The sequence below is a fragment of the Doryrhamphus excisus genome, linkage group LG15 (genome assembly GCF_037039965.1).
Source record: "Doryrhamphus excisus strain RoL-2023G ecotype Guam linkage group LG15, RoL_Dexc_Guam_v1.1, whole genome shotgun sequence".
NCBI lineage: Eukaryota > Metazoa > Chordata > Actinopteri > Syngnathiformes > Syngnathidae > Doryrhamphus > Doryrhamphus excisus.
The window spans coordinates 8,994,182-9,009,129 of NC_136371.1; the positions used below are offsets into that span (position 1 = coordinate 8,994,182).

The window sequence follows — 14,948 nt, forward strand, 5'->3', positions numbered from 1 at the left end:
GTGGAAAGGATTCCTTTTCTGTCGCCTACAGTGCTGGGTACGAGGAGGCGACTGGAGTGGCTTGTTATATCATCATCAGCCCTCATCATTATGCACACCCTCATCAAAATTCAGAATATTACAGTCCGCCTCACTAACACATCATCAAGAAAGAGGCATGTTGTTGGTTTGTTATTTCAAATCAGCTATTGAAGTAACTAGGGTGGTTGGGGGTGCAGGGTAAAGTGAGGTGGTGGGGATAAGGGCAGACAGGCGTCTATCTATATCACATGTTATGGGGCTATCTGGTGTGCCTCTTTCGTCATGGTTTTAATCATCTCTGGTGACCTTGGCGGCTGCCTCACTGGAGGTATTTGCGCAGTGCTGCATGAATATGCATGCAACTGACGGCCTCTCAGCTTGTCTTAGAGTCTGAGGTGGTCTGTCTCTTTCAATCTGCTTTTACAGCACTTCTTGTCCTCACTCCCTCTCTCTTTTTTGTCTTGCTGCGCGTTTCTCTGTCACATACTCTCATGGACCACAACATGAGCTACATTTGTACAATCCAGTGACATGACGTCAGGGAAGGAGGGAGGTGAGGTCATAATAAAAAATGTTAACACCAAGTTAAACCAAGTTTTTATAGTTTTACAATTCTAGTTTTACATGCACAAAACAGTTTGAAATGCATATAGTGGATATAAATAGATAAATCAAGTGTTAGTTAGCGAAGACTACATTGTCAACCGCTGATAACATTGGAGACGGGTGACGGAGCTGACGTCTGGTTCCTGTTTCCATGTATTTGTAAGCTGCTAACAGGGACATTTTGTTTTTAAAGTGGGACTCACACAGTGAGTGAGATTGTACACTGAACAGAAAATGTACGCAAACCCACTGTTAGTGTTCCTTAACTGGAGCGTACGCTAACCAAGGTTCCAATGTACTTCATCTTAGACAAATTTTCAGCCACAAATTGACACTCCAGTCTACTGTATGTGCAAACAAATTACAAATCCTGTTGTTCATTTTCTTGACATCTTGCAGATCTAATTTGGAGATTCAGTTCCAATTGAGCAATATTTTACGATGTTCCAAGTTGCCAAAATGATAATAGGCCTAATGATAATGTCACACGTTCTTTATATCTACAGATTGCAGCCCAAAGAAGAGTAATTGCAACGCTTCTACTTCAGCATGGTTTCATTTGGATCAGTAAAATAAACAGTTTGTTTCAGCCAACTGATATGTGTTTGGCTTGAAGAATGTCTGCATAGTTATGTAAACTCTAAATGACCTGACTAGATTGGGCTCAGCTCTTAATTGGTTTCATAGTTTTAAGAGTTTCTGACCTACATTCAAGCAACGTGTAAAAAAACAACTGGAATTAAAAAAAAAGTTCAGTTACTATTATGAGGGGAAATACGGCCGGGATGAAATCTTTTGTTGATCATGTTTGCCCTCAAAGTTTGTTGGAGAGATTTCATAGTGTTTTTTCAATCCAGTTGCGACTTAATTAATTTTCAGAAGGTTCACAGCTTGACACAGCACAACAAACAACTTTATAATCTTGTGTGTGTGTGTGTCTGTGCGTGTACATACAATTTGTTGACCTGCTTATTTCTGCAGTGGGGTGTAAAATTGGAATACTAACACAGGGAGAATCTCATACTAAATAATAGTAAAATTGCATATTAATACCGTATTATATGAAGTATATCTTAGTTTCAGGCTTGTCATAAAGTTTTTCAGTATTAATGTCACATGGATGTCCCTGATAAACATTTTTATGCATGTGGGATAAGCCAGAATTATTCTTAGTCTTCTGTCAGCATGCTGTTCCAAAAAGGATAATTTTCCTTCATTTTCTTTCAACGCAGTGAAGGACCACAACAAAATGATCACCTCTTGTGCAGAAATGTGAGAGGAACTAGCGGCAGAGGCATTTCTTCCTGATATCGTTTGGGTATAGTTTTGTCAGTAATTGAATTGTGGTGAGAAGCAGGTTGGTAATCAGAGTACAGCAGGTAGTTTTTCCTCTCACTGTGTTTGACAATCATTTCCTTTAATGACTACACTGTGGTTCCAGGCCAGCAGGTTTCCCTCCGTTGGTTACCATCCGTGTGGCCTGTGTTTGCACCTGCTAAGATTTTGTCGCTCCCCAGCAATCTGATGATTCCGTCTTTTATTTGTCACTATAAAGGACTGATTACACAACACCGTTTTTTTTAACCAGTGATGACATATTCTGCCTCTTTGTTGACATGACGGGCACTTAAAAAAAAAAAAAAGAGGACATGCTCATACAAGGATATTTGATGACCGTGGTGGGCTTGGGTTTGTTTTCCCTTCCCTCTCCTGGCCCCCCCATGACCTGTGCTCATGCTGTGCTTTTGTGCCATGGCCCGTTGCCTGTCCCATCACTTCTATGCTTTTACTGCAATTTCCCTGACTTTGTGGTGCCACTTTGATGTTTTCGAAACCAACACATTCAGATATGCTAAGAAGTTTGGTTTTTGCTCTTTTCTTCACAATTTTGCTGTTTTGTTCTTACATTTTGCAAATATTTCAACCTTTCACATTTGTGTAAAAACATTTTCCTGACAATATTCTCAGATTATTTATTATTTGAAACTTTTTTCTTTAGAATAATTTTTCCGTTTAATATTTTGACACCATTCTTGTAAAATGACTGCTGTATTTCATTTGTTAAAAACTGTATTTCAACTTTATTTTCATCAATTTTCTTGAGATGGTTTTATGGTTTTACTTCCATAATATTTATCAGAATAAAGTCAAATTACTTTATTTCCATAGTATTTTGACTTTATTCTTGTAGCATACAACTTTATTTGTTCTGTTTATGTCCCATAATACTACAACTTAAAACTAAATAAAATAATATGTAATAATAAAATACTTCATGCTACTAAAATTATGTTGTTTGTTTAGACAACAACTTTTTCTTCAAATATATTGACTTTATTCTTGTCAAATTATTGAGTTTTTTTCTATTTCTGGACTGTGCTGCAGGCCAATAAATGTGTCACGGGCCACAAATGGTCCCTGTGCCACTCTTTGGACACTCCTCTTCCAGAATGAAAAGACAAGAGACAAGAACACATTCTGGCTCAAGAACAATAGGGATATCATGAATATCTTCAATTAAGAACTGGCAACGTCATTCCACATCTGCTGAATCATTGGGAATCACCTTGAATGATTTCCTGGGGTATCTTCCACGTGCAGCTTGTGGAGACCTTGCTGTCCAATCATTTCTCCATCGTCATTTTCGTTCTTCCTTTGAACTGCGGCCACCGCCTCCCACTTTTCTTTGCCAGAATTGAATACCTTGTAGATAATGGATAACAATTGGAAGACAATCGGGTCGGGAGCGAGCAGCGGTGAGGATGAAGGAGTACAAAGGCGGAGGGGCAGGAAGGAGATGAGGCTCTGTAGTTAACAGTGTGGGAAAACGGAGACCAAAAAATGAGGTCAGAGTTGGCATCTTTGAACAGAGACCCGCCAGGACACCTCTGGCTGCTGGCATTGTTGCATATTCTCATCATCTTATCAGCTCTCAGGCGACTCTCTATCCATCTGCAACAGCGCTATTTTGCACCCAACCCTCATTTCATGAGATCGCTTGAGCATGACGCCCAAATGGTGTGTTGGTCTCTGTAGTGGACCGGCAAGGGTCTGAGTCACCAACTTAGAGCGCCCACGCCGCCATGATACAGTGCAGGAGAACAGGGTGGGTAGAGAGGTTTGTATGGTCGCCCTCACGGGTGTTTTGTAGCTGTGTGAGTGAGACGGTGCACCCGCTTGTCCTGTGTGCGTGGTCATGTCTGCAATGCAGCACTTCCTGTTGTTTACGTGCTGGGTTTCAGCGCCTCCCAAGGCGCTTGGTTAGATGAGCGGATTACAGGCATTGTGGGAATGCAGGAGGATGATTTTTTGATTATGTGGTGCTCTCTCTGGAGAAGAAACCACAAGATGAGTTTTACATCTGTTTATCTAATGTCTCTGTAAAGGAGGCAATAGCTGGGAGGAAGTATATTGGTAGTGGATTAATATAATGTTTTTTTTCACCCTGGTCGAATCATTTGTGGTTCAGTTTGTGTTTAGAGCATTGCTAAAAATGATGGGCTCCCCTTATACATCAATAACTTCCATTACTGATACTGAAGGAACACAACAGCAGTCATTAATCCGTTCCAGAGTCTCCGACTCAAACCAAAATGTACTCTAACCAAATAAACAGTTCCCAAAGGAAATAATGCAAATCCAATTAATTTGTTCCAGGAAGCAAAAGGTGAATGAAAGTGATAGATGAACGTTACTTTCTTGATTGTTGACAAAGAAACCATGTTTGTGTTTTATTTCTTCAACTAAATAGTGTTTCTCACCTCACTTTATTTGGCCCCATTGGGGGTTATTTTGCACCTGTGACCAAAAGAAAAGCAGAGACTTGTGGCGTGACTGTGTTTGCGTGTTAAACTGAAAAACACCTTAAACGTGGCGAACACTAACCAAGGTATATACGTAGTATATACGTATGTACGTATATGTGTATGGTATGCTGGAGCCTATGTGACCCAGAGAAAACCCACGCACACACGGGGAGGACATTGAAACGCCACACAGAAGATGCCCAAGTGGAGAATCAAATTCAAGTCTTCCCGATCCACTGATTGTTTGGCCTAACCACTCGGCCACCATGCGACCAAGTTTCATTTATTGTGTGATTAATTAATTTATTTTATATGATCCCATGCAGTACCGTCGAGAGACAAAAATTCAACATCACTAGGAACGGAACTTGGTCGTAACCCAAGGACCGCCTGTATTTCTCTATTCTAACATATACAATCCTTTAAAAAAATAAGAAAATGAACCATGGCAACATAACAACTCATCCTCAGAATGCACAACAAGTGAAAGCATTTTATCACATTTCTCAGAAGGCATGGTAGTTGAAATGATTAGCATAAACACTTAAATAAAACAAATGCGTTTTCATTTAATTAGATTTTCAGGTATTATGGATTAGAATGTTATTTGTTTATACTAGAATGCTCTCACTTTTTGAGCGATGAAGTAAAACATGCAAATGCATTTCATGCTTGACTGTACTTGGAAATGTTGTGTGAAACATTGCGATGGTACATGAGATTGCATTGACGGGAAACAGCATCATTGTCATTGGCAAGGCAGCACCAGCTCACCCACATTGGCGGCGCCTAGTAATAGCAGCAGAGACAGCTATAGTGTTGTGTTCCTACTAGCTTTGGCATTACATTGTAACATCACTGTTCAGAATTGTGTGTCGAGCTTGTACAAACGTTGCAAACAACCATTCATCCCCTTGTTTTCGTCTGTGGAATTTAGGTCAAAGTACCCAAGCGATATGGTGATGGCTTGAAAAGAGGCCACTTTGTTGTATAAAATAAATGGATAAATAAATAATGAGTGTGCACTGAGGATAGTCAGCTGTGGGTGCCGAAACATCTCTCCGTTGCTTCTTCCAAATCAATGACAGGAAGCCACTCTCTGGAGGCCATGTCCAATCGGGAGGGCCAAATGAGATCTATTAAAAATTGAAGACAACGTGATTGCAAGCATAGTTTATTTTGTAATGGACAGAAAAAATGTATTAATCTACATACACTACTGGTCAAAATTTTAAGACCAGTTGAAAATTCACATTTTGTCCTGTTGGATCTTAAGGAGGTTCTAAGTCAAGCTTCAAAATGCAAAATAGTGAGACAAAAATATTTTTGAGAAAGCAATCCATTGCAATGCATTGCAATTCATTGAAATATTGCTGTTCATTACGGGATCAAGACTACAGCCTTTAAAAGCCACCATTTTTACAAAAATGTATTCAGTTTTTGTCAGTTCTTCACACTGTCATGATCGCTTGATGGCAAAGGCAAAAAAGCTTTCTCCCTTTTATGCATGTGATTATGTAGCCTTCCAGAAGCTAGGGACAGATGTTAAGTATTTTAGTATCAGTAATACAGAGAGGAAATGTGAACATTGACTTTGCAAGTCGAGTTAGTCTGGAGCCCTGCAATGAAACAATTATTGGTGAAGGGCGTCAAATGTCAGCTGGCTATCTGGACATGTTGCAGGGGGCATCCGTCATGCATGAAGGCCCCCCGTCTGTGTGGTGATAATGACTAGGTTTTTCAACAGGACAGCGTTGCAGTTCATAATAGCCAACAAAGGACATCTAGAGCAATTACGTCACTCTTTTGGACCATCCTGCATGTCCCCCTAATGTAAATCCAATTGAGAACATTTGGAGATCAATGGAAAGGGACGTTTACAAAATGTTCAATTCAGTGAAGCCTCATGGAAACACTGGCATGAAGCATGCTGGAAATCATTTTTGAGGTGGTTAACAAAAATGGTGCAGCGACAGTTTTTTTTATTTTTTGGGAGGGTATTTGGTTTCTCAACATTTGTTTGTCTCTGTGCCATTTCATTTTGCATGTTGAAGCTCTTTTTAGAACCTCCTTGTACTTGCATACAAATGGAAGCTTAGTGGCTGTCAGGGAAGAACTGGTGGGAGCAAGGCAGCCGAGCAAAAACCATCATCGAGAGAAAAGTGTACGGCCAGTAAGAAAGAGCATAACTAGCGGAAGTCACAAATTAATATGAGATGTAAAATGTTTTGGTAAAATGTTTAATTATTGTAACTCATTTGATTTTTTTGTTTGAATAGGATATTCAACATTCAATGAGTTTCAATGAGATATTGTCTACTTCAATTGCATATCTTTGTTTAAAGTCTTCTTTCATGTTTCATTGATTCTAATTCTACTGATCTTCGTTAGCTTGATTTAAATTTTAGTTGTGGTCTGATCCAATGTCTGTCCCCGGATACGATTTTACAACCTTGATCATATTTCTAAAGCATTTAATTACCATAATATAGCCATAATGTGATTTCTGTAGATGTCACTAGGACATCTCCATGTGTAGAGTACATGCTGCTTTTCGAGTTGATCTCATGACTAGCTGTGGGAAATTCCTCAGTAGGGTCCCCATCCTTTCTGAGGAAGCCTGGCCATTTTCTTTCCTATACAATGCTCAAGGTTGACATCAAACCAACTATTGTTACCGTCTGGTGTTAGTACCATGGTGTATTTCTTGGTATGTGTACTTACATCAACATGTATTTTCAACCTACTGACCTAAGCAGACCTGGGCAAGCAGACCCGAATCCATCCATCCATCTTATCCGAGGTTGTATGGTGCCAAGGGCAGCTGCCTAAATTTGTCCGGCTCCTCCCAGTGGATTCCGAGGCATTATGACTAACTTTTGACACATTACGCAAATACTCGATTCACTTTAGTGAGTGACTTTTAAACACTCGAGTCAGTAAAAGGAATTGAGTTTCCCATCAATACTCCATGTGACTTCTACATGCTCGACAATGCTGTGTGCTTTTCTAGTTGACATTTGAATATTTATTTTGAAAAAATTATATTGTAATGTTTCTGCAAGCTAATATTGTTCAAGTTCCAGTGTTTTTTTTTTTTTGTATTCAAAATGATGACATTATTACTTGTAAGGATTAAGGCCATATGAATCTAAATAAAACATCTTTGGAAGTGACTGTCTTACCTCCATCCTTCAAGTTATGTCCAGTAAATAATTAGCAAGTTCTTGATCAGAGAATTGCAGACCTTTTTGTTGTCATAGCAACTTGGCGACTTTGCCAAAAAGAGCAAGCAACTTAAGCTGGAGGGCTTGTTGGTGAGCACACACTGTCGCCGCCATCATTAGAATGTCTAAATTTGTTTCTTCTTTTGTTTTTTTTTATTGTCTGTCTTTTGGTAACACTAAATTAATGACGGGATTTCATTTTTATGTTTGGAGGATGGTGGCAATACTGTGTATTTGAACATGATGTTCTCAGATCAAATGGAGTTCTTGTCTCATTGTTATTATTTTAGCACTTTGAGCACACAGTGGAAGTGCGAGTCACATGGAGTTTGAAAATGTGTAGCACAAATACCCACACTGAAACATGAAATGTACCTCAGCATGATGGCACTTCAGTTGTGTTTGGTTTTTTAAGAAAACGTGGGCTACAACAGCAGGTGAAGCCATTTGTAAACAACTTTGTTTACAAATGGTACAACAGCAAGACAAGAACAGAGATAGAAAAGAGGGACAGTAAAACCAGGCAAGAGTGTGTTTTTGTATCAGTTGATAAGGCAGTTTGAGGCTCCAGAGCAGCATCACCCCTTTCAGTTGGAATATCCCATGAGAACTGCTGCATTGAGAACACAGTATGTCAAGTGTGCAAAATTCTGTCCTATTATATCAAAAGTAAGTCTAATTCACGACAAAAGCTATATGTGACAAATCAATGAAGCAGCCGTTGCCATGCGGCACTGGTTACCATGGTGATTTACACCAATTAAATGTGTACCAGCTTGGTAACATTTCAGAATGAGGCACTGCTGAAGTCTTAACGATTTCATCAGTGATTAAGCTGGTCCACGACAGCCGTCACATCTCCAAGATAGAGAAATATGTCAGTAATCATTTTCTGACATGTCCAACCTCTGTATCATTGTGACATGCAGACAAAGGGCTTATTAAAAAGAGAGTTTGTTCAAGACACGTTTTTGACACTTTGACACACGATTTTTCATGTGACTTGTGTGTATTTACAGTTGGTGGCTTGTACCATATGTGACCAATCATGGTCTAGTACATGAGTTCCCACTCAATGACAGACAATGATTAGTCCAGAGTGTAGTCTACCTAACTCCGGTGGAATATGTGCACTGAGCTCAGTTCAACCAGAACAGTTTACTGTATGCGCTAGAAAGTGCATGGATGGATGTATCCATTGTGTCCTGTATCCATTGTTGCCATCCTGTCATGCCCTGCAAATTAAAATGGCCATGTACTTAATCATGAATATGATTACAATAACAATTTGTAAAAGAAAAAGTCCCTCCTTTAATCCCTCCTTTATGTTCTTGTCTTGCAGTGGAAGGATGCACTGACTGGTCCGTGGACTATCTGAAATACAAGGTGCTGCTGGGCGAACCTGTTCGGATTAAGTGTGCTTTATTCTATGGATATATCCGGGCCAACTACACGCATGCTCAGAGCACAGGGCTCAGCCTGATGTGGTACAAAAGTGCAGGGCACGGTGACTTCGAAGAGCCCATCAGTTTTGACGGCACACGGATGAGCAAGGAGGAGGACGCCATATGGTTTCGACCAGCTGAAATGGACGACGTGGGGTACTATTCCTGCGTATTAAGGTACAGTCAATGCTGTCACGTCAAAGTAATGTCTTTCACTTCCTTTGGGGGCCAGGGTCCATCAAATGAGATTCAAGAAGCCAAAAGCCTGCGCTGTAAACTTAATGTCTAAGGCGTCAGGGAGTGACCAATGTATAGCATCACCGACTGGCAACCGTTACATAAGCTGTGCTTTTTTTTTAGTAATTACTTCAAGTGCTGGTTTCCTGCAGGTGTTGATCTATCTTGTATCTGTCACTATGGTACTCACCATGAATAGACACTGGCATTGCTTCCTCAACACTTCTCTGTTTGGTAAGATTGACAGCATTTGGATACCAATGGACATGATGGGCATTGAGTGAGCTCTGTGTTATTGTGCAGTCAGGCAGAAAGTAGGGATTTGATACAGGGATGAATTGTTGCTTTGACACCATTCAAAGCCCAAATACCCCCTTGCAAGGTCAACAAAAAGTCTCAAACTGAATGAGTCTTTGCCTTGCAATAGCGTCTTTGTCTGGCATGGGTAGACATTCTCAACTGAAAGCCGTCGTCTGGAATTACATGCACCGACTCATTCTTATTTCAGCCCGGGTGCTGAGGATGCTATCTGTGCCCCTGATTTGTCAATCATGAACAAGTTGCACATGCGCATTCCAGTGCTCGAGCTCTCGTCACCTTTTGTGTTTGCTCAGATGCGTTTAAACGAGTCTAAGGTCTTTGTCATAAACTTTCACAAACACAAGCATGTGCACAACATGTCAGTTCTTTGCTCCCACAAGACCAGCTGCAACTGACAGGAACTTAGGAAGCCTCCAATTTGTGAGCAGAAGCAGGCCAACACACTTACACACACACACACACACACACGTGCACACTTGACATTCTGAGCATGCAGGCCTGTCTCTTTTGCTCTCTTGCACCCACTCCTTCACACACACACACACACACACAGATCCGTGGCCACATAACGAGGGAGCGCATACGTCACGTATAGTAAAAGAACGCAGAGCAGATGAGCAGTGCTGTGTGTCAAATCGAGGTCAGCACTCAGCTGTTTCAGATGTTATACCCTGAGGAGCATTGTCGTATGCGAAGCAAAACCATCTGCAGTGGCAAAGTCTGTCACTTAATGCAGAGTGGCAGAGAACACACACACACACACACGCAAGCTTTCAGGTTGTAATTCCTCAGCCCTGCTGCAAGAGTCTGGATTAGCTAATTAGCATCAGAAAGATTCCACTTCCTGCTTAAACATTTCTAGCGATAACATTTTTGGACGTATTTGTTCACAATGTAGTTGCTTTGTAGGCCGAGAGTTGTTCTATTGATGAATTAATTTACTTGCCGCGATTCTCCTATCAATTTTGGGATTTTAATTTATGATCTCTCCTCTCAGTTTGCTAAAACCAAAACAGTGTATTATAATAAAACAATACGTGTATGCTAACATCTGACCGCAGATGTTTACTGTAAGTAAAGCACTCTTAAATTGTGCGCTTAGCTGTCTATTAATTTCTATTCTAGCGGCTGTTGGCTGTATAATTGGGTTACTTGACTGCATCTCATTTATCAGTTATCCTAAGTCTCCTCTCGTAGCTGTGATTCCTCATGCACCAACAGGAGCACACACCTGTTCTGCAAGCTGAGCAGAGCAGAGACCGTACCGCCTCCTGGCAGGTAGATAATGTTTAACCCCTGACCAACGCATTTATGCTGGCACGCCGCCACTGTCGTCTGCTATTAATGGGTTCCCTGCATCAGTCACGATGTCTGTGTTGTCAACAGCAGAGAATCATGGGAGGGGAGTAAAATTAAGGATGGAGCATGCAGCTGCGTGCACTGCTAACGTGAATGCATCTCACTTTCCACATGTGGACACACAGACATTCCTCTACATGGGCTGTATTAGTATTCGCAGGCAGGCGTTGTTGGTAATCTCTCATGGAAATGACAGTCAGAACGGGCCGCCCAGAACACTCAGTCATTCAGCTCCAGCCCCGGCCTGTCAATTGATCCAACCCAACTGTCAAACCTTATAAGAGACGCCTGACTAAGAAGCATCAGGGATGGTTTGTACCACCTCGGATTGAGGATGATGTGTAGCTTAAAGATGCTGTTTGTGTTCTCACCTGAGGCTTGACTGTGTCTTCCAAAAAAGGCCCATAGCAGGAAGTGATGGCTTTTACGATTATCACCCAAGGCATTGCAAATCAACTTATTTGAGGAGCTACAATGAAAAGAGAGTCTAATCTTTTCAGATATTGTTGTGTTGTACAACTTCTGGGCTGCCATCTTCTTGGTACGGAACTCGCTGTAGACTTAGGACCACATTTTGAATTTAAAAAAGTGGTCTTGGCTGAATGTAGACAATGTGATGCTGACCTTCTTCACATCATATCTGATGATGTTTTTATCTTCAGCGGCTAGCGTGGCTGCACAGGACACTGTGAGGATGAGGAAGCTGTTCACAGATGAAGAATACATCAAATAATTGTATATAAAAATATTAGTACGTCTATTCTATTCGGGATGTCCGATATTATCGGCCAGATATTGGCACAAACATGTAATATCGATCAATATCAGTATCAGGTTTTTTCCTTATAATGCCAAAGTCGTGAAAAAAAATGAGTCACTAGCGAGCTGTCTTCCTTGTGGCAGTTCTTCCCTGGCAAAATAGAGCTGGAAAGCTAATAGCACAGTTCATTGTTTTTATCAGCTTTTTAAGTCCCCTTTTTTCAACAATGACCGTATAGAATATATACGCTTTGGGAGAGTTCTTTTTTACTTGCTGAACAGAACTTCCTGCTGTGGCTATTGTCTCAGTGTAAGGTAATGGTCCACACAGGCATTATTATTGTCTTCATGTTATTGTGCTCGTGTGTGTTCCTTTAAATGTAGTCTCATGCTAGGGGAGCTGAGTGGGAGGTGAATAGAAAGTGACACAGGAGGTTCAGATTTGAGTTTTAGCTTGCTGTGGGTTACGGCCACAACATTAGCCTGTGGAAGGGATTATTGTTGAGATGTAAATCAAACCTGCAATAAAAGTCTGATGTTTTGGCAATCAAGTCTTCTGTGCGTGTGTCTCACTGAACATTACATTATTCATACGTACCGGGTGACCAATGTAGAATACTACATATGGTCATGTCTTTGAATGTGTCTTCTGAATGCCTTCTATTTGTATTTTAGTTCATTTTGCCATTTTTTTGCTTGAAAATGCTAAATCCCAATGCATGGACGCGGACTACTAGTGAGACACAACGGTAGCAAGCAAACGCTAATATGAATGGTAAATTGAATGCCATATCCCAGTGTGGAGGTGCAGTGGACCCTTTGTCTCAACAGTCAACGCTTACTGAGGCATTTGGTCGGTAAAGTCAATATAAACAAAACAGCACAAAATGGTGCGCACTCACAGACAGTGTTGCTCGCTGCATTGCAATATAAATGCAAACTTTCAATACGATTGAAAAACATTTTGGGATATGTTACAAATGTTTGACAGACAGTACCAATTGCCTGGGAGAACGTATGACATGTACATGTCACAAACAGCAATCCCTGAACTGTGTAACCAAGTGAAGGAAGACAGTGAAGGACATCAGAAACATTGCATTTCCCGCCATCACAGCTCAAATATGATCCCCTGCATTACATTAGTTACATTTGTTTAACAAGACACTACATAACTATGTGTGTCTAGGTTTTTTTTTTTATTGGAGTGGGTTCTTCTCACAATGTTTTACAGTAATGCTTTCTTCAATGGCTCCTATAGATGTGGAAAACCCATTATAGCGAAGCGCATGACACCTTTTGCACAGCTGTAGAGATGTTTGTGTGTGACCTTGGACCAACAAATATGGTCAGAGTAGAGTTAGAACAAATACAATATCTGCAAAATGCTTGTTAAAAAATCAAGTCGCAAGCATAAAGATGAGCTGTCAGGCTCATGAAAAGGAAAATGAGTTCCCCGAAGACGCTTGCTTGGAAATGACAGAACGTTCCGATGGCATGTGAGAGTCACTGTCAGCCGACACACAAAGACACATGTCTCTTCCATTCAAACCTCTATACTCGAGGCCAGAGCTGTCAAAGGACCTCAGGGACACGATTGCACAACTGCACCAGACTGGAATGGACTTGGAGACCATCAAGAAGCTTGGTGAGAAAGAGACCATGATGGAATGGAAGAAATACAAAATAACAGCCAGTCATGCAAGATTTAAGTTCATTGCGTAAGGATGATTCTGAGAAACTTGATTGACCAGCCCAAAATTACACGGGACAAGCTGGTTAGTGATCTCAAAGGAGTTCGGACCGCAGTCACCAAGAAAACCAATATGTCCCCACTGCTCAAGAAGGTGCATCTGTCTGACTTTTGCCCGTCAACGTGAATCAGATAAGACTTGAGAGAACGTGATGTGGTCCGATAAGGCCCAAAAGAAGTCATTTGGCATCAACTCATGTTTGGACCCAGAAGAATGGTGATTACGTCCCGAAGAACATCATCCCTTCTGTAAAACATGGATGTAGAAACATTCTGCTTTGGGTTTGCTGTGCTTCTGTGCTTGCCGCAAATGTTTGTCCCCCAAATACTATGCAACATTTTTGCATTGGGATCAAATACTTATTTCTGTCATTCAAATTTATTTATTTATTTATTTATTTATTTTTTCACATTCTGTCTCACTCAGTCACAATAAACCTACCATAAAATTCTGGAATCTCCATTTCTTTGTAAGGTGCTGAATTTGTGAAATCAACAGGGGGTCAAATACTGATTTTCCCTGGTGTGACAAGGTTGTTTTTTTACCTCTATGTGGTGTTGACCATTTTCCTGCCTGTCACTAAAAGCCACCACTATTTTCTTTGTAAGGTTTTAAGTCATTCCAGGCTGCATTAACATGCAAATGTTCATGTTTCACTTGCACTTTGATGGCTGTCTGGCTTCGTGGGCATGTTTTATACAGTCCTCACATAGAAAAACATAAAAGGGGTAATTACTTAAATTACCCCACCTTAAGTCCCCGCTGGTGATATAACTGCAAGTGTTATGGTTGGTAGACTATGGCTCTGTATGGTACTTGACAGCTCCACACGATAACCCGCATAGAAAGCTTTGTAGAGCTCTGTAGAGCTGTAGAGCTCTGAGCTTTGTAAAGACAGATTCTGCACCTCTTTCTGCAGTGGTTCCACGGACTTTCTGCTTCCGACCCAAAGAGTTCCCAACTCCACTCTGATTGGTCACACGTCCAAGCAATCCCAAGGACTCCTGGATACACTGGTCCACATTTACTGAGCACAGGCTAGCGCGTCAGTAGAAATTGGTGTTGGAAAAAAACTCTAGCGTGCACAGCTATCCAAAAAGTCCCCTTTAAATGAAAGGGACTTATTGTGCTTTTTACCAATTTTTACCTATTATGATGAAAAAAAGTTTGGGATGGCTCTGAAATCTCAGTTTCCGAAGGCGTTTTAATACTGGAAATTTGTGATGTCACAGATTACCGGGTTTCCTTACATGGGCATGCACTGTCGGGCACATAAGCTTTCTGCCCTCCCCCAAGTTCTGTTTCTCACTTGACGCTGTTAGCAATGTCTCCCAGGAAGTGTTTCTCCGTGTAAAGCTCCGGGGAAAAAGCAACCATTGTTTCCAATTCCTAATGAGAAAAACATCAGGCACA

General features: G+C 40.9%; 1 protein-coding gene across 2 annotated transcripts in view; it reads left to right on the forward strand.

Moving 5' to 3' along the window:
* Positions 1-14,948, forward strand: part of LOC131104878 (interleukin-1 receptor accessory protein-like 1) — a 132,852-nt gene that overhangs the window by 52,131 nt on the left and 65,773 nt on the right. For both annotated transcript variants that reach the window (XM_058052521.2, XM_058052523.2), the window contains exon 3: positions 9,003-9,282. In XM_058052521.2, coding sequence (XP_057908504.1) covers positions 9,003-9,282 — 280 coding nt within the window. The remainder of the gene's footprint in view (positions 1-9,002; positions 9,283-14,948) is intronic.